The sequence below is a fragment of the Rhododendron vialii genome, chromosome 3a (assembly GCF_030253575.1).
Source record: "Rhododendron vialii isolate Sample 1 chromosome 3a, ASM3025357v1".
Classification (NCBI taxonomy): domain Eukaryota; kingdom Viridiplantae; phylum Streptophyta; class Magnoliopsida; order Ericales; family Ericaceae; genus Rhododendron; species Rhododendron vialii.
Window position 1 is genome coordinate 772596 of NC_080559.1, and position 19996 is coordinate 792591.

Sequence of the window (19996 nt, forward strand, 5' to 3'; positions counted from 1 at the left end):
TGGCGTACGGCAATTATGCCAAGATCCAGTGGCTGGCCCTTGCATCTTAGCTTAGTCTTGGCCTCTTTTAGGTTCCCACGCTGTTTATGGGGTGTTTTGTTTATTTTCATGGCTTAAAGCCGTTTCATCTGTCTGTAATTATATAACCGCTGATATATTGACTGCGTGGTTTGTTCTGGGTGTGCACTGGTCCATTCCAGAGCCTAGAGGGTTGCAAACAAAGACTGTGAGTTCATGGTAAGTGGAGTACGCCAGCGATGAGGTGGCATGCGCAGGTTGCGTTAGTGTGCAGTGGCCTGGCCGGTGCATACTGGTGCGATACCTGCTCACATCCCTTCAAAGCAGCATACTCCATCTTACTCAAACTGCTCTCGGTGCTTGTTCTCAATCTATGATTATTATTGCAAGCAAATCATCCATAAAGCATTTTGTCACATAAATTGTAACTTGTTACCGTTTTAATCCCCATTAACTGCTCCCCCGCCCTAACTGGCTAAAAAAGATGATCAAATGAGAGAAAAATGCAAAAGTTTTATAAAAATGCCTGAGTAGAGACCAATCTCCGGATTGGGCGAGAGGGGTGCCATAAAACCCTTCCCCTCTCGTAACCTGGCTCCCGAATCTCAGATATCGAAGGTGACGACGGTCCAATCTACAAGCCTTTTTCAAAAATCAAACAAACGTGGCAAACGTTTTCGAGTTCGGTTCCTTGGGTGTTTCACCGCTAAAACCCGAGTGGCGACTCTGAATCGAGGCGTTTCGCCACGCTTTTCCGAAAAAGGGCCGCACCCGATTTTATAAAATAGAAAATTTTGGGGCGCGTGCCCACATAAGAATTGACCCGTCACATCTTCTAGGAAGTGTACAAGGGCGGCCAACTAAGAAAAAATGCATGAGTGTCAAGACCCAACGATGACGATCCACATCTTTTTTGTTGTCCAAAAACATAAACAAGGTTTAAGTCCAAAAATTTGAAGTAATTGAGCCCTAAAATCAAAATAATCTATAACAATGTGTCATTTTTCGTCTCAACCCGGTTCATGCCTAGGACATTATTCAACTTATTATTGTAATCTCCAATAAAAGCTTAATTCATAAGATTTTGTTTAATTCGAGACGGATCAATCTACCATCAGATAACATTTCCTTAGAGGGGCAGAGGCTCCTGGATTGTAGGCGTACTAATTAACATATTAGGGAAAAAATTAACAAGAAGAGTAGTAGTAGTAGTAGTAGTAGTTGTTGTAGATAAGAAGAGGAGGAGGAGGAGGAGAACAGACCAAAAAAATTGAGATTAAATAGTGTGTGCCCACATGCACACACTATTAACTTTCAAAGAAAATTTGATATTTTATAGCTGATTACGGAAGCTCTTGAATTTGAAGACTTCAAACAGGTCTAGGGGGATTATAAATTAGAGAATGCAAATTAATAGTCAGTCTTACACTTACACTTACACTTTCCCAGATCCAGGGAAAATGTAACCTCTCTTTATACAAAATCCTATTTTGCGTTATCAGGAATAATTGGGAAGCGGGGGCTTTGCTGTGCCTCATGGCACAGCACCCCCAACCTACACCCCCCAAACACCCCCAAACGGTACCGTTTGGGATTAAAAAAAATCCTTAAGTTTTCAATTTGCAATCCTAAAGAACAGAAACGTGATTATGAGAGCCTTAGAGATAAAATTTAATTATGTCTCTTTAGAATAATTTGATCAGAATAATAAGATCTTCACACTGGTTCAAACTGATTGAAAATTGGAGCAGTAAATTTTTTAACCATATTTTTTAATATATAAACGGTCTAAAAAATTAAAAAATTAATTGCTCTAATTTTTAATCTGTTTGAACAAGTACGAAGATCTTATTATTCTGAACATATAATTCTAAAGGATCGTAATTAACTTTTCTCTCTAGAACTCTCATAATTAAGCATCTGCTCTTTATTTACGATCTTGTGGAGCAAAAACGTGATTATTAGAGCCTTAAAGACAAAAGTTAATTATGTCTTTTTAGAATAATATAATCAGAATAATAAGATTTTCGCACTTGTTCAATAAATTAAAAATTAGAGCACTTAATTTTTAGACCGTTTATATATTAAAAAATATAGTTAAAAAATTTACTGCTCCAATTTTCAATCAATTTGAACCAGTGCGACGATCTTATTATTCTGATCATATTATTTTAAAGAGGCATAATTAAATTTTATCTCTAAGGCTCTCATAAAGAGCAGAAACGTTTCTGCTCTTTAAGATTGCAAATTGAAAACTTAAAGAGTTTTTTTAATTCCAAACGGTACCGTTTGGGGGTGTTTGGGGTGTGGGTAGGGGGTGCTGTGCCTCATGGCACAGCAAAGCCCCTGCTTCCGAATAATTGATGTTAGGGAAAGTATAAGACTGACTATTAATTTGATTGTCTACTACGGTTCATTTCTGTTGGTTCATGTTGTTATCTGTTTGCTTTTATATTTTGGGTATGGAGTGATATATGATTGTCAAGAGTAAGGGTTTCAACAAAATTGAAATGCTTTTTTTTTTTTTTTCGTTGTATATGATGCCATCGATCTCATTAATCTTTATTCATACGGGTAAACTTACACATTGCCATGGAAGCATAAATAATGTATTTCTAGGCTTCACTACAAGAAAATGTACGGCGTCCGCTTGAGGGTTGAATAGGATTTTGCATAGAGAGAGAAAGGATGGGGACAGTAGCCCCTCATTTTGGAAAAATGTACCATACTTGTACTTCTTTTGACTTATTAATTAATGCAAGTTGTGTTGTTTGTTTAAAAAGAGAAAAAGTTCTTTCCAGATCAACCTAACAAGGGGCTGTCTAGACAGCCCAGTGTGGGTCTCCTTCGTGCATTTATTTAGAAAATTTAAACTGTGCATCTTGTAGAGCCTGTAAAATAATGTATTTACGTAAACAATCAGTTTGTCCGGACATTAATAGGTATGTCAAAATTTGAGTTTATACACAAAAAAATGAATGGCTGTGAACAATTTAACTTTAAAAACAGTTGGCAGATCACGGTCGTCCATTTTTTCGTGTATAAACTCAACTTTTGACATACTTATTGATACCCGGACAAGCTGATTTTTATTGTAGATACATTATTTTGCGAGCCCTGGAAAATGCACAATTCGGATTTTTGCAAAAAAAACGTGCTAAGGGGGCCCACACGAGGCTGTCCGGACAGCCCCTCTTGTTCCGTTGATCCGGACATAACTTATTCTCTAAAAAAAAAATCTTATTAAAGAGGATATTTTGTTGTTCAAGAATGAAGTTTTGCAATATTTGCCACTTAAGGAAATAGTCAATGATGAGGGAGATAGCAGATAGGAGCTAGTAATAAACATTTGATATTGGTAGCTGATTTTGTCACTCCTTTATTTGTAATGCCACTCCCTTTTTTGTTTTTATTAGAGTGAATTTACTAAAAACAACCTTGCATTTGGAAAGTGGAAAAAAGCTAGCATCATAAAGTACAAGAGTGTTTTATCAAATTCACTCTAAAAGAGAGTGGTGTTAACAAATAGAAGAGTGGCAAAATTATTAGCCACTAATATTTTTTGAATGGCTGAATTTGGTGCATGTTGTTGGGTTATATTGGCAGGTGGGGTTTCCAAATTTGGGTTTGTCAGGAAGATAATTCTAGTCCCAAACGGGAGGTTGGTAGTTCGCTGATCACCTACCAATTTGTTGTTCACAAGTATGATGGCTACTAACAGCCATGCATTGAAGAATACGTAGAACTCAGCTATGGACTGATACTCGAGAGAAAACTCATTTGAGCTGGCAGCCGAAGGCGAATCTATACTCATATATATTGGGTTGAGCCGTAGCCATGTCAACTTTGAAAAAACAAAAACTTTACATATAAAATTTAGCGATAATAATTTTAGCCAAACATATCCATCCACCAACCCATTTTAATCCTGATTACATTCCTGGTTCTGCACTTGTGGTAGCCTAACGGGAGAGTAAAGAGAGGTAGGAATGCCAAGGCCAAGAGAAAGAGCGCGCCATTGCAATGTGTTGGTGTTAAAAGTATTTTACTATTAGAAAATTAACCAAGATTTTTCGAGCATAATCATTGGAGACACACTTAAACTGCTGATCTAAGTGGTCATAAATATATATATGGTCATCTATCTATTTAGGCTTTAGCATTTGTCTGCTTAATTATATATGTTTTATTGAGGAGGAATGGCTAGCTTTGATCAACTGTATTGTCGGCAAGAGAGAGATATTTTACTTGTTGCATGGTTAATTTCCCTTGACCACCTCATGTATATATTCTAATATTTATGTACGCATCGCTCTGTTGCCCATATGCAGAAGCAAGCCCAAGGCTTTGAGAGCCCAAGGCAGAGTGATCCAGGTTCTTTATATATATTAATTTCTCCACATTTTGTATTTGTATAAAACAAAATGTAAGGGTGTTGCTCTGATCATGTGGTCGAGCTTTGGACTCAACTTGTGCAGGGTGGTTCGAGCCAACACGACTTATTAGTCAGGCTGTTGTATTTTGGAGGGGACATCAAGTCATTTTGAGAGTTCTGCTGCATCAGTAGTAGTTCAAGTTTCAACCAGCCGAAAATGGCTTGAATCACCATAATTTGAATAGAGAGATATCCGCGATATTTTTATAAATCCATTATTATGATAATCGTGTAATATCTACTATGATGATTTACTTGATAGAAGTGGGATAGGTGTGCTTATTGAGATTTATTAATATGAGGATGAACGAGGTTGCCGTGGAGCAGGTGAATTTGGCTAAATTAAAATTAAATTTGTCCAAACCACCTAAAAATCTTATGGTTTCTCGTGGTTTGAATTATTGACTCAATATTTAAATTACATGATTTGTATAAAATATAAATCACTGATTTGGACCTTTTTTATTTTACAAAGCCACGTGAAGGACATGGTGCCTTATATTGTGAGCCCCACAAAAATAAAAATGGCAAGTTGTCGGTCGGATTAGATAAATTATTCTCAAATGGATTTTAATTTTTTGGGGTTTTTTTTTGTATGAATTGTCTTGTACGTTAACTTAGTTGAGTGGTAAAAGCAATGGGGTTTTCAATATCAACAGTTACTTCTTCTTCTTCTTTTTCTTTTGTTATTCGTTAATTCTAATTTACATTAATTATCTTAGGAAACTTGAGGAAAGAGAAGGGGGCTTATGGAGATCGAACTCTACCCATGTATATGGGAGAATGTAAGAAAGGCCAACTATACTTTACTCCACTTGCAAATATCAACAGTTACTTAATTAGCGTATCGGTTTTTCATCTTCCAATACAGTTATAAGAGTGAATTGATGTACCCTTGTTCCTAAGAGCATTTCGAACGGGAGCAATCAAACTGTGGAGCTCCACATGTCCGCATTGACATCTTTAAAATTGAAATCAAGTGTCAAATGCAAAAGTGACTTTTTGAATTACGAAAATTAGCACTTGGGTTTTTCTTTTTCTTTTTAAGATTTCGAGAGCAAATTTGACACCATGATTGGAGAAAAAAATGTTATGGGCATCAAATTTAAAGGTGTCAAAGTGCCACATCAGACTTCAAAAAAATTGACATCTCCAAATTTGAAGCAAAAGTTGGAGATGCTCTTACAGTGAGAGTATAGTTTTTTTATTTTTATTGACAGTGAGAGTATAGTTTGTGAGTGTTAAAATTGGTAAAACCGAACAAGTTATAAAATTTAAAAAATTTAAAAAACCGACCAAACATAGTGTATCTTTTCTATATGTACGTATTCGTCGGGTTTGGTTTTCAATTCTAGAGAATTAAAACCGGTTCGGTTTCAATTTGGACACACTTAACACCGTTACAATATTAAGCCGAACCAATTTGTGTTTCAATATTCTAATATCCGTTTTGTAGTTCACTTTTGATGGGATTATTAGATAGGATGGTTTCCAGGAACGGAGCCAAGAATTTCACTCCACAGGGACAACCATGTATGTGAGACAAAAATAAAAATTAACATGCATAACAACATGCATACATTAAAACTAAAAAAAAGTACAAAATAGTAACGACTTACTTCAGTCTAACTAGTAAAACGATTGGGTAAAAAAGTTCCTATTTTCTCAAAACTGACTTCAAAGTCTTAATGATGGGAGATTTTTGTGGGTGAAAAATTGAGAGTTTTATTAATGAGTCTCTCAAATGAAGCCTAATGATGCTGTTTTTCTTATTCTTTTCTATTGTATTTTTTATTCTGAACTTTCACGCGAATAGTTTATTTATTTCCTGAGCGAAGCTGAACCAGCGATCGATTGTACAAGAGTTTGCACAACCATTGTGCGTATAGCATTTTTGGAACGATTTCACCCTATTTCGGCTCCCACCAACGTTTCTGGTTCGATGGTAAAAATACACCAAAATCGGACCAAACCGAACTGTTTCTACCCTAGCTGGTAGATGGATGACCGTATAATTCGTACTGCCGGTACTGGATAGTTCAATACTTGGTGAGTTGAACCTAACAGATGCATTTGCAGTACTTGTCCTAGTAAAATCAATGTACCCCTTGAAAACCCAACATAAGAAAAAGAAAACACAGAAGGCGGCGGCAGCAGCAGCAGCAGCAGGAGGTTCGTTTTCTTGAACATAAGCAACAGCAGGTTGGTTGATTATTTCAACTTTTCCCTTCCCAGCACATAACCCATTCATTTTATACCTTGAAGTCAAACCCAAAGAGAAAATACAGGCGTTAATCGGATTCTACAACCACCAACTAACAATCTCGTGCGTTGCTAGGACAAACCATAGAATTCCTAGATAGGAGGAGACAACATGAATTATTTATCAGCTACTTATATAAGGAAAACATCCATATATGGAGTTCAAAATTATAGCCATTGTCCCGGTCCCGGATGGTTTTGTTTTCTTATACGAGGGGAACGGGATTGATTAGCAGTGACAAGACTCGATCTCTACTGTCAACATCTTGAGCAGCATGACCATCCCCGTATTGGTACATACATTGAGCCATCCTTCCAAGATTCAGCGCAAGTTCGACAAATGTATGGGAGCAAGGAGATTCCACGCCTCGGTCTTTATTCATCTTCTTCCATGTCTCACCAATCAAGTATTTGATGTGTTCTCTGGCTTCCTTCTCTGATGCACCGGTTTCGTGCATGTAACATTGGATTGATTTCGGAATATCACCTCTCTTCATTTCATCCTGTACGATCAGTAAAGAAGAAAATGGATTTGATGCTTGGGAGAGTTTCATGTATATACGTATATTTAGGAAACACTAGTAATTAGATGGTGTGAGGGATGTATAGCATGCCCACCGGTGATGTTCCCAAATCATTTGCAAGTCGTAAAATAGTAGCCGACCACTGTATTATATTGGGGTATTTCACTAGCCATTGCGAGCCCTCCATGGTTATGGGACTTGTACTTAGAAAATAAGCATGGGTTAGTATCACGGGACCTGAAATTGAAATCCACGCATTGTTTGTGTATTCTTCAAAGGTCGGTGTGTATCCGCTATAGTACCACTTTGCCTCCAGTAAGTAACATTTGCATAAATCTGCCCACTGAAGCATTTTTAATCATAGTGTTAAACAAAAAGATATTCTGAAGAATGGCTTCAATCAAAGTTTATTTAAATTAAGTAATTACCATTTTCTGAAGGTAAGGGATGATGTGAACACCTTGCTCCTTAAGAGTGTTGTAACCTATTTCATTTATCGAGTTGAAAAGAGCAAGGAAACATATCTTCATATAGTCAGGAAGCTGTTCCATTGCAGTTATATCCCACCTGAAGTTACCAAAATGAATTTCGATTATTGATCATGTTGAAGAAAACTAGGAAGCATGCGCAATTGCGCATAGTATATGTCACGACGCCACAACAACCAACCTCTCAACTGCATTGGTAAAGAGCAGAAGCTCATCCAATGTACCATAAACATCATATACATCATCGATTGTTGTTATCAGGGCGTTGACTATCGTAGTCACTCTCCTGTGGTACCCAAACTGTGGCTTGAAGTCCATCCCAACAGTCCATAAGAAATTTTCCATCAATCTGTCCCTAGCAAAGCTCCACTTTTCTCCCAAACCTGTACCTTTCCACCACCTATACTGGATACAAGTGTAAGACTTAGAACTGGATGGGAGAATTAAACAGAACGCAATTACCTCATGTCACCATGTTTAAGACTTAAAACACGGCATCGATCAACATGTGAAGAAAATATTCAACTTGCAAGCCAGCTGGTCTATTTTCGATCAACATGTGATGGAAAATTTCTAAATTGGTAATGACAGGCTCTCCATATAGATTGGTTTGGACCAGAATTCTGATATAACGTCTAATAACTCCCTTTCATTATGTCAGTCACCCAATTTTTACTCCAACATTTTATACCTTTCTTTATACATTAATACTTTCGTTTGTCATCACTGTATCACTTATAAGGTCATCCCCAACCAGGGACGGAACCAGAATTTTATAAACGAGGGGGCCAAACTATGAACACGATTTTGAAATTTTAAGGTTCGGAAAGCTAATAGTTTGTTTGGTTTAAGTTTTGAAGGAGGTCAGATAGAATGAGGAATGAGATAAATAATTAAAAGAAAAACTTATGGGAGACTGTGGCGCAGAGAGAGAATTAAATTGGGTTTTCAGACCCAAAACGAACACATTTTTAAAGGATCTAAATTTCTAAAGAACACTCAATACAAAATACAATATTCAGGTGTTCTTAACAAACAAAAAATAACAAATATTAATATTAAAATTAAAATTAAAAAACAAACCGAAACAACGCTTCCCCATACATCCACATCTAGATCCGTCTCTGTCCCCAACTCTTTTTTTTTTGGTAACTCAGAGTGCATGTCCAGGCCATCTCCTACCCTTACTCATACTTCTACTCAAATTTGAGGAAAAATACAAGTAAAAAGCTTCATTCGGTATAAACTCCAATAGACTCTAACCTAAATACAAATTTAACCTAAGCTTAATGACGAAGTTATAAAGTTGAGGGCACAAAATAGCACTCTGATATTTGAGTAAATGTTTGAATTTGCTTCATTTAAGTAAAATTTTCAGTAAAACTAATTTTCTTATAGGTTGAATTAAGGGTTGGAGTGAGTTTTTAGATAATTTTTCACTCAAAAATTTGAGTAAAACAAGGACAAAAGCTAATTATTCTTTTGCTGAAAAAAAAAATTTCAGGTGTTTGAGCCAATTTAGGCCTCCCTTGATGGCTGGACTAATCCTGAGAGACTAATCCTACTTACCACCAACGGGGACCTAATGAAAGTCATAGAAAAGTTTCGCATGGAATGACCCCAAAAGAGCTGATATCAACTAAGAGTTTTTGAATCACAAACCTTAGGATGGAGCAAATCCTAAGTTTTAGGCCAACCTCTTGAGGTTAAAAAGGATAAAGATCGTAGATACTCTAACTAGCTTAAACCTGTTATGGTAAAGTTCTTTGTAAGGTGTGGAAAAAATCTTTTGTTTTAAGAATTACCTAACAAATTCTTTTTGGGTCTTTTGTCCCCTACATGAAAGAGGCACTTTCTTATCCATATCTGTACTGTAGGCCTCCAAATATGCAGACCTTAAAAAAATGAGCTAAAAAACCCCTCTTTTTCTAGCAAAGCCAAATAAAAAGTTTCTCGGTGCTAACAAAGAAACTTTTATTATTTTCTTAAAATGAAAACAAATACTCCCTCCGTCCCGATTTATTTGTCATCTTTTTGACTTATACATATCCCAAATTAACTGTCCAATTTCAAAATTAATGGCTCAAATTATGCAGATTTTCCAATCAATGGATTAGATTTGGTTTTTTTAATAAGTTGAAAATCCGAGATTTAACAAACAAATCGGGACGGAGGGAGTAATAATTAACTCTGATGTTTGAGTATGGTTGTGACTTGTGAGCATCATATAAGTTTTGCTTTTTTTATAATTATAAATTATTAAAAAAACATCACCCACGTATAATTGAAAGCGAATAACAGAAGGCCAAAAAGCTGACGATACAAAAAGAGACCGTCATGAGAATCATATATACAAGTGTTTGAAATATAAATCTCACCTTGACGTATGCTTTAGATCTGATTGGTGAGTTGCTTGCACCATGTTGTAATCTAGTTTAGCAAGCTGAAGCAACGTCGGATTGATATCGGGTCTTCTCTCGTACACATCAATGAACCACCTTGCCTCCAGCCGTGTCACCCTCCAATGTAGTGGAAGCTCCAAAGCGTGACTCACTAGCATAGCAAGATCATGATGAATATCCCTCCTCTTCAGGCTTTGTCTGAGATATTTGGTTGTGAAATCTCTAGCCTCGTCCAATATACTTTCACCCTCAACCGAAAGGTAAGAAGCTTCATACAAATATAGCATTCCATTTATATCTTGGTGAAGACAAGCTTTGAAGCTCCCTGACTCGTCCATAAACCTCTCGAAAACCCCTGCAACAGGGCTGAAAGAGTCATATTTCTAAGAATGTTTCTTTTCCCTGGATAAATGGTATTTATCAGGTGCCTTGGAGCATTTTATGTATTATATAGAAGTCGTTGTAGGCATAGTCCCTAATAAATTTGATTTGATTTTTTTCAAAACAGAGGAACAGCCAAGCCAGGTCACTATATGGACTCGACTACGCAACCCAAACCTCTGGAGAGCTAGTGCAGCCACACCGGCCAGTTACTTCAGGATACTCATCCGGTGGGAAAACGAACCCAGCCAAGGCTTGTCGGTTGGAAGTCCAGTAAAATTCTCAATCGTGTAGCACGAGCTTGAAGGAGAATTCACTGTAAAACAGGTTGGGGATATTATGGAAGTACCTTGGGGAATATTATATCCATGTTGCCTCATAAGTCTAAATTTGAGAGCTGTGCCATGCAAATCCTCTCCGTTCCAGTCATTAGAACTGTTGTTCGATATGTTTTCCAATACTCTCTTTATATCCTCCTCGAAATGGTAAAACACTCCAAGCCTTTGCAAGTCATCAATCATATCAAGTCCAACGAATGGATCCGCTACCTTGTCAAGCATTTTCTTCACATCTTCCACCAACTTCGCAGCCCGTTTTGTGTACACATCTCCCTACATCAATAATACAGTTGTTCTCAAGCATTGATTCTAAAGAAGCACAATATAAAAATCGGCAGCTGGCACTAAAAAATTAACTAACATATACATACCACGTATTTACTATTGAGTGACTGCACGTAGTCGTAGTCCCAAATGGGAGGTTGGTAGTTCGCGGATCGCCTAACAATATTTTGCTTGCAAGTCTGCAGGCTAACAGCCATGCATCGAAAGGTACGTTGAACTCGGCCATGAGCATATACTCGTGAGGCACTGGTTTGAGATGGTAGCCTCTGCCTGGTAGGAGAGTAAAAAGAAGTAGGAACTGCAACGCCAAGAGCAAGTGCCATTGCACTGATAAGTTTCTGACAAAGCTGCTATAATAGTTTGGCTAAAGGATGTGAAAGCGCTGTATATAAATAAACATTCCCATGTAACTGCTGAAACTAAAAACCATGTCTCCAGCTACACTCAAATAAATAAACCTTTTTGAAACATTGCCCACTGAAATCAGGGGCTGGGGCTGATCAAAAAAAAAAAAAATCAGGGGCTGGGTCCTGTGATCTTAATGTGAGCCCCAGCCCCTCACAGATAATGAAAAGTTGGTGAGATCTACCTCCCCACAGCATAGGCGGCTCCACACATGTGCTTATAGGTCAATGGAAAGCTTTTTTATTTTTGAATATACATATAAAAAATTTATACGGAGTATAAGATTTTATTTGAACACTTACTCTTATACTATATATGAACACCTATTAATTTAGGTAAATTCACTATTGAACACCTAATATATTAGCTCAAAAATAAGGTCCACACTCTTAACAATGAAAATTACGAAAATTAAGATTAAAAAAAAAAGCATCTATCAGTATCATGCTTTGACTTCTTTTTGAATGATGCAAAGCTATTCACCCCACAGTTTTCTACTAAAACTATTATTTATGCCAATTTAGTCTTGGCTCAAAAAAAAAAAAAAATTCTTCGATATGCATTTTTGTATTTTTGCTTGTATTATTCACACTAACATAAAAAAAAATTTGCATATATGATTGGTTAGTAGAGATAAGGTAATTAATTGTTGAACACCCTAATAAAATTTCTAAAGCCAGCACTGTCCCACGTCAATTACTAATTCTTCTCAAGGGTAAGTTGTTTCTGTTTTCACGTGTACACGCGCGAGTTCTATTTATCCCACACTCGCAATGTGTTGATGTTAAAGTATTTTAATATTAAAAAGCAAGATTTTTCGAGCATAATCATTGGAGACATAATTTGCTGGAGTGGTCGTTATATATGTTTTATTGAGGAGGAGTGGCCGGCTAGTTTTGGTGCAATAATTTGGATAATTGATCAACTGTGTTGTCGGCAAGATTGTTATTTTACTTGCATGGTTTCCCTTGACCACCTCATGTATATATTTTCTAAGGGTGTTACTGTGGCGGAGCTTTGTACTCAAACTTGTGCTCAACTGGTTGATTTACTTTTCAAAACAAAAAATATTTCCTTGTCAAAAAAAACTTGTGCAGGGTGGTTCTAGCCAACCAACTTATTAGTTGGGCTCAGCAGCGTAGCCAGAAATTTAGGTCAATGGGAGCACCATTGAGCATGGTTTTTGAATTTTCTATCTTTACTTGTAGTAAACGACCATAAAATGAAAAAAAAAAAACAAAGAGAACTTAATACATAAAATTTGCTACAATACACACATATTTAACGAGTCTTTATAGAAAACAAGTACGTAAAAGAGTATTTTTTTGAAAACTTAACAAAGATACTAAGGAGGTAAGTTATAAGACAGAAAATGTGTATAATTTTTTAATTCAAATTGTGATGGCATTTATAATTTGGGGTAAAAGTAAAATTATTGAAAATTGAGGTGGGGGCGCGTGCCCCCACTGGGCACCATGTGGCTCCGCCACTGGTTGGGCTGTTGTATTTTGGAGGGGACAAGCCATATTGGGAGTTCTATAGCATCAGCAGTGGTTCAAGTTTCAACCAGTGGCAGATGGCTTGAATCTCTTTGAAGATAGCAAGATATCCGCGCCTTAGTCCGGTATTTTTTTAAATCCATTATTATGATAATTGTGTAATATCCACTATAATTTACTTGATATAAGTGGATATATATATGTGTGCTCATTGAGATTTATTAACATGAGGATGAATGAGGCTGGTGTAGAGTAGGTGCATGAATTTGGCTAAATTAAAATTAAATTTGTCCGAACCACGTAAAAGCTCCAACAGAACGCATGTTCACGTTTGAAAACACGAGGATGATGAATGAGGGTGCCGTGGTTTGATTTATTGGTTTAATATTGACATTTTTAGTAAGACCACTAAGTTTGAAAACAAATTAAGCTGATAATAAAAGCTACACATTGATTACTTGATTTGTATAAATCCCTGATTTGGACGGCCTTTTTTTATTTTAATCAAACCGCGAGAAGGATCTGGTGCCTTAAATTGTGAGCCCCACACAAATATGGCAAGTTGGTCGGATGAGTCAAACTATTGTCAAAAATGGGTTTTAATTATTTGGGGTTTTTTTTTATGAATTGTCTTGTAAGTTAACTTAGTTTTTTTTTTTTTTGGTCATATGGTATACATCAGCGGAGGTTAGCGGAATGTTAGTATGTTAGTCAACGGAGGGTTCAAAAGCTATCCTGCTCCCCGTTGAACTCGAACTCAAGTCACTACTGAGAAGAGAAATAAGACAACCAACTTGACCAGCTCAATTTCTCAAACCAATCAAAGAGTATTCAAGTCAATCATTTTGGCTGCGGCCAAAACCGTTTTTATGTGTGCCAAAACTCTAAAGCATAAAAACCTTGTACCTTGCACATGGTACAAGACTTTTATGCACTATAATTTTGACACATATAAAAATAATTTTGACATTATTATTTCTTTTAAGTTAACTTAGTTGAATAGTAAAAGTTATGGGGTTTTAAATAGTATTACTTATAACAGTTACTTAGCGTATCGGTTTTTGCATCTTCAAGTACTGTTATATACTTGTAAAAGTGAATTGATGTACCATTGTTCCTAAGAGCGTTTCCAACAGGAGCAGTCAAAGCGTACTTGAACCGTTCATATGTGTTTTAGCGGTCCGGACTAAAAGAAAATTTTTTTGGGGAAAGAGTTCAATTATTTTCCGAAAAAGTTTGTTTTTAATCTGAACTATTGACTGTAGAAATGGATGGCCCAGATGCGCTCGGCAACGCTCTACGAATTCGTCAAAATGTGGAGTTCCACATGCCAGAATTGACATCTTTTAAGTCTCTCAGATTTATCTTCAAATGGAAGTCAAATTCACGTCGACAACAAACTTGCTTCAAAATTGGAATCACGTGTCAATTGCAAAAGAGGACTTTAGGATTACGAAAATTCGCACTTGGGTTGTTTTTTAATTTTTTTTAAAGATTCTGAGAGCAAATTTGACACCGTAATTGGAGAACAAAATGTTGAAAATTTTCTCTTGAAGTCAAACCCAAAGAGAAAATACAGGCGTTAATCGGATTCTACAACCACGTATCAACTAACAATCTCGTGCGTTGCTAGCTAGGACAAGCCATAGAATTCCTAGACAGGAGGAGACAACATGAATCATCTGCAACTTATAAGGAAAACATCCATGGAATTCAAGATTACAGCCACTGTCCCGGTCCCGGATGGTTTTGTTTTCTTATACGAGGGGAACGGGATTGATTAGCAGTGACAAGACTCGATCTTTAGTCTCAACACCTTGAGCACCATGACCATCCCCGTATTGGTACATACACTGAGCCATCCTTCCAAGATTCAGCGCAAGTTCAACAAATGTATGGGAGCAGAGAGATTTCACGCCTCGTTCTTTATTCATCTTCTTCCATGTCTCACCAATCAAGTATTTGATGTGTTCTCTAGCTTCCTTCTCTGATGCACCGGTTTCGTGCATGTAACATTGGATTGATTTCGGAATGTCACCTTTCTTCATTTCATCCTGTACGTTCAGTAAAGAAGAATAAGGGTTTGATGCTTGGGAGAGGTATACGTATTTATGTATTAGGAATACACTAAGATGGTGTAAGGGATGTAGCATGCCCACCGATGATGTTCCCAAATCATCTGCAAATCGTAAAATAGTGGCCGACCATCGTATTATATTGGGGTATTTCACCAACCATTGCAAGCCCTCCATGGTTATGGGACTTGTACTTAGAAAATAAGCATGAGTTAGTATCACGGGAGCTGAAATTGAAACCCAGGCATTGTTCATGTATTCTTCAAAGGTCGGTGTGTATCCGCTATAGTACCACTTTGCCTCCACTAAGTAACATTTACATAAATCTGCCCACTGGAGCATTTTTAATAGTAGTGTTAATCAAAAAGATATTCTAAAGAATGGCTTAAATCACAATCTCTTTAAATTAAGTAATAATGATTAAGCTAATACCATTTTTTGAAGGTAAGGGATGCTGTGAACACCTTGCTCCTTAAGAGTGCGGTAACCCATTTCATTTATCGAGTTGAAAAGGGCAAGGAAACATATCTTCATATAGTCAGGAAGCTGTTCCATTGCAGTTATATCCCACCTGAAGTTACCAAAATGAATCTCGATTATATTATTCATGTCAGAAGAAAACTAGGAAGCATGTGTGATTGTGCATAGTAGTATATTTCACATGCAACGCTAGTACAACCAACCTCTCAACTGCATTGGTAAAGAGCTCAAGCTCATCCAATGTACCGTAAACATCATAAACATCGTCGATTGTTGTTATCAGGGCATTGACTATCGTAGCCGCTCTCCTGCGGTATCCAAACTGTGGCTTGAAGTCCACCTCAACAGTCCATAAGAAATTCTCCATCAATCTGTCCCTAGCAAAGCTCAACTTTTGTCCCAAACCTGTACCTTTCCACCACCTATACTAAGCTAGATACAAGTGTTAGACTTAGAGCTCATGGATGGGAGAAACAGAACGCAATTACCTCGTGTCACCATATTTATAAGCCTTAAAACACGGCATCGATCGACATGTGAAGAAAACATTCCAACTTTCAAGCCTGGTCTATTTTCGGCATACGTATATATTAATTGATGCCTTGATGGTGATGGTAAATTACTAAATTGGTAATCACAGGCTCCATATAGATAGGTTTGGACCAGAATCCTGATATAACCAAAGTTGTCAATCCCGTACCGGCTAGCGTACGTTTTCACTACTGGAATGATACGTACCGGTACCGAACTGTATCTCGGTACCATTCAGGATTTACCGCAATTAATATTTTATATATATTTAATATATATCTACCTGGTTGCAAAATCATTTTCGTGAAACAAATGGCAGCAAAAAATTATCCAAAAAGACTCAAAACAAAGTTATGAAACAGATTACGATTCCATCGTGATCTTAATCGAAGAAAATCATATATAAGCCCATAAGTTTCTTTTAATTTGAGAATTTTGTTGTTTTTTCTTTTATATTTTAAATTTTTGAAAGAGAAAAACGTGAGAGGTGATATCATGGGGATGACTAGAAAATATTTGTATTGATTGAGAATCCTCTTTTTGTTTTTCTTTTTTGGTTCAGCCGGCTTTTTAACTTGTGTCATAAAAAAAATTAAAAAAAAAGAGAGAAGGTAATTTTGTACTGTCCAGAACGCCGAAAAATGTCCAAAACAGACCGGTATCTTCCGGTACATCCGGTATTGGCCGGAACAAGCTGGTATTTCAACCGGAACGGGTCTTGAGTCTTTGTGTTCCGTTTAAGCACCGAAACAGTATGTACCAACCGGTACGAAACGGATTTCACAACTTTGGATGTAACGTCTAAAAACTCCCTTTCATCAAAGAATTTGGAACACCAATGATAACCACTACTTGAGGAATGAATACTTTATGTCAGTTACCCAATTTTGACTCCAAAATTTTATACCATTTCCTTTATACATTAGTACTTCCGTTTGGCATCACTGTATCACTAATAAGACCATCTCCAACCCTTTTTTTTTTTTGGTAACTCAGAGTGTTTGGGCCATCTCCTACTCCTACCCTTACTCATACTTCTACTCAAATTTGAGGAAAAATCCAATTAAAATCTTCGTTCGGTATAAACTCTAATAGACTCTGACCTAATTATAAATTTAACCTAAGCTTAATGAAAAAGTTATAAATTTGAGGGCACAAAATAGCACTCTGTAATTAAATGTTTGAATTTGCTTCATTTAAGTAAAATTTTCAGTAAAACTAAATTTGTTATAGATTGAATCAAGGTTGGAGTGAGTTTTAAGATAATTTTCACACAAAAATTTAAGTAAAACAAGGATAAAGGCTATTTTTTGTGAATAACTCAGGTGTTCGAGCCAACTTAGTTGACACGCCCCCCGACTAATCCTAGGGCACCAATCTCATGAACGTTCACTCACGAGGACCCCCAATGAAAGCCATAGCAAAGTTCAGTATGGACTTAATGGACCGAAAAGAGCTGATAGCACCTGAGAGTTTTCAAGCCTCAGATTTTAGAAGGGAGCAAATCCTAAGTTCCAGGCCAACCTCTTGTGGGTTAAAAAGGATAAAGGTTGTAGGTTAGCTTAAACCTGTTGTTTTAAGCTTCAAATAGCAGAATGACCTAATAAGATCTTTTGGAGTTGAGTTTTATTCACCCTTCACTTAAGAGGATGAACATTACCCTCATTTTTATTAGTTGAAATAGTGTGGATCCCATAATAAAGTGATGTCATGCTTACCAAAAAATTTATTGCAAGGAGTAAGACCTACACCATTTCAACCAATAAAATAGAGGATAATATCATCTTCTTTTAAGAAATGTGAACAAAATTGCATTCTTTGGATCTCTTGTCCCCTACATGAAAGAGGCGAGCATCGGTGCTAACAAAGAAATTTTTATTATTTTCTTAAAATGAAAACAAGTAATAACTCAAAAACAAATGTTCTCGTGGGTCACGTTAGTCTCCTAAAAGGTAAAACGTACTCTGATGTTTTGAGAATGGTTGTGGCTTGTGAGCATCGTCCTATTAGTTTTGCTTTTTTTCATAATATTAAATCATTGAAAAGGTATCACCTGACACACATGTATAATTGAAAGCGAAGAACTAAAATACTTCTTCCGTTCCGTCCTAACGTATTTGTCAAATTTCGACATACGTATCTTTTAAAAAATTATCTGTATCTCACAATGTATAATGTTTTACAGAATTTCGAGAACATCATATTTTAGATCTAATTGAAATATATCAAATAAGATCCATATTGCATACAAAAAATATTATAAATTGAAACATATAGACAATTTTGTAGAAGGTCCCAAATAGTAAAAAAAGATAAACAAATCGAGACGGAGGGAGTATTCTGGAGTACCAAAAACTAAAGGCCAAAAGAGACCGTGATGAGAATCATACAAGTACTCTGTGAAATATAAGTCTCACCTTGACGTATGCTTTAGATCTGCTTGGTGAGTTGCTTGCACCATGTTGTAATCCAATTTAGCAAGTTGAAGAAACGTTGGATTCATATCAGGTCTTTTCTCATACACATCAATGAACCACCTTGCCTCCAGCCGTGTCACCCTCCAATGTAGTGGAAGTTCCAAGGCGTGACTCACTAACATGGCAAGATCATGATGATTATCTTTCCTCTTCAAGCTTTGTCTGAGGTGTTTAGTTGCGAAATCTCTAGCCTTCTCCAATGTACTTTCACCCTCAACACAAAAGTAGGAGGCTTCATACAAATATAGCATTCCATTTATATCCTCGCAAAGACAAGCTTTGAAGCTCCCTGACTCGTCCATAAACCTCTCAAAAACCCCTGCAACAGGGCGGAAAGAGTCATATTTCTTAGAATATTTCCTTTTCCTGGATAATTGATATTTATCAGGTGCCTTAGAGCATTTCATGTATTATATAGAAGTTGTACGCATAGTCCCTAATAAATTTGATTTTTTTTTTTAACGGAGGAACAGCCCTACAGCCCAGGCCACTATATGGATCTGACTGCACAATCCATAACCTCCGGAGAGCTAGTGCAGTCACATCAGTCACGGCCCCTACTTATTTCAGGGTACTCACCCGGTGGGGAAACAAACCCCAGCCAAGGCTTGTCGGTTGGAAGTCCAGTAAAATTCTCAAGCGTGTGACAAAGGCTTGAAGGAGAGAATCCACTGTAAAATAGGTTGGGGAAATTATTGAAGTACCTTGAGGAATATGATATCCATGTTGTCTCATAAGTCTAAATTTGAGAGCTGTGGCGCTCAAATCCTCTTCGTTCCGGTCACTACAACTGTTGTTCGATATGTTTTCCAAGACTCTCTTTATATCCTTCTCGAAATGGTAAAACACTCCAAGCCTTTGCAAGTCGTCAATCATCTCAAGTCCAACGACTGGATCCGCTACCTTGTCAAGCATTATCTTCACATCTTCCACCAACTTAGCAGCCTGTTTTGCGTACACATCTCCCTACATCATTAATACAATTGTTCTCAAGCATTGATTCTAAAGAAGCACAACGTAAAAATTGGCAGCTGGCACTAAAAAATTAACGATATATACATACCACGTATTTACTATTGAGTGACTGCACGTAGTCATAGTCCCAAATGGGAGGTTGGTAGTTTGCTGATCGCCTAACGACATTTTGCTTGCAAGTCTGCAGGCTAACAGCCTTGCATCGAATACGTTGAACTCGGCCATGAGCATATACTGGTGAGGCACTGATTTGAGATGGTGGCCTGGTAGGAGAATAAAAAGAGGTAGGAACTGCAACGCCAAGAGCAAGTGCCATTGCACTGATAATTAAGTTTCTAACAAAGCTGCTATAATAGTTTGGCTATAAAGTCCGTGAAAACACTATATAAATAACATTCCTATGTAACTGTTGAAGCCAAAA

At 36.9% G+C, this 19996-nt stretch overlaps 2 protein-coding genes across 4 annotated transcripts; both read right to left on the reverse strand.

Annotated features, from left to right (window-relative positions):
• Positions 1 to 6698: 6698 nt before the first annotated feature.
• Positions 6699 to 11491, reverse strand: LOC131320749 (terpene synthase 10-like). Of its 2 annotated transcripts, XM_058351582.1 has the most exons (7): positions 11220 to 11491; positions 10860 to 11121; positions 10106 to 10484; positions 7909 to 8127; positions 7668 to 7806; positions 7334 to 7582; positions 6699 to 7218 (listed from the first exon to the last, which is right to left on the reverse strand). In XM_058351582.1, exons 1-7 carry the CDS (start codon positions 11454 to 11456, stop codon positions 6922 to 6924), a joined length of 1782 nt encoding a protein of 593 aa, XP_058207565.1. In that variant the 5' UTR covers positions 11457 to 11491; the 3' UTR covers positions 6699 to 6921. The 2 variants fall into 2 exon arrangements, with proteins under 2 accessions (XP_058207565.1, XP_058207566.1); XM_058351583.1 differs by lacking the exon at positions 7334 to 7582.
• A 3067-nt stretch (positions 11492 to 14558) lies between these two features.
• On the reverse strand, positions 14559 to 19996 carry LOC131320751 (terpene synthase 10-like). 2 transcript variants are annotated; one of them, XM_058351584.1, is made up of 7 exons: positions 19664 to 19996; positions 19305 to 19566; positions 18541 to 18919; positions 15796 to 16014; positions 15545 to 15683; positions 15197 to 15445; positions 14559 to 15091 (listed from the first exon to the last, which is right to left on the reverse strand). In XM_058351584.1, the coding sequence occupies exons 1-7, from the start codon at positions 19889 to 19891 to the stop codon at positions 14795 to 14797; spliced, it is 1773 nt and encodes a 590-aa protein (XP_058207567.1). In that variant the 5' UTR covers positions 19892 to 19996; the 3' UTR covers positions 14559 to 14794. The 2 variants fall into 2 exon arrangements, with proteins under 2 accessions (XP_058207567.1, XP_058207568.1); XM_058351585.1 differs by lacking the exon at positions 15197 to 15445 and having other exon boundaries at positions 19664 to 19987.

Excerpts from the sequence above, each read along its gene's own strand:
- LOC131320749 (XM_058351582.1), bottom strand. The coding sequence starts at position 11,456 with ATGGCACTTGCTCTTGGCGTTGCAGTTCCTACTTCTTTTTACTCTCCT. Across the intron at positions 7,807-7,908 it reads TTTACCAATGCAGTTGAGAG|GTGGGATATAACTGCAATGG; the intron begins GTTGGTTGTTGT and ends TGGTAACTTCAG. Across the intron at positions 7,219-7,333 it reads ATGATTTGGGAACATCACCG|GATGAAATGAAGAGAGGTGA; the intron begins GTGGGCATGCTA and ends CTGATCGTACAG.
- LOC131320751 (XM_058351584.1), bottom strand. The coding sequence starts at position 19,891 with ATGGCACTTGCTCTTGGCGTTGCAGTTCCTACCTCTTTTTATTCTCCT. Across the intron at positions 19,567-19,663 it reads CACTCAATAGTAAATACGTG|GGAGATGTGTACGCAAAACA; the intron begins GTATGTATATAT and ends TTAATGATGTAG. Across the intron at positions 16,015-18,540 it reads GATCTAAAGCATACGTCAAG|GTGGTGGAAAGGTACAGGTT; the intron begins GTGAGACTTATA and ends AGCTTAGTATAG.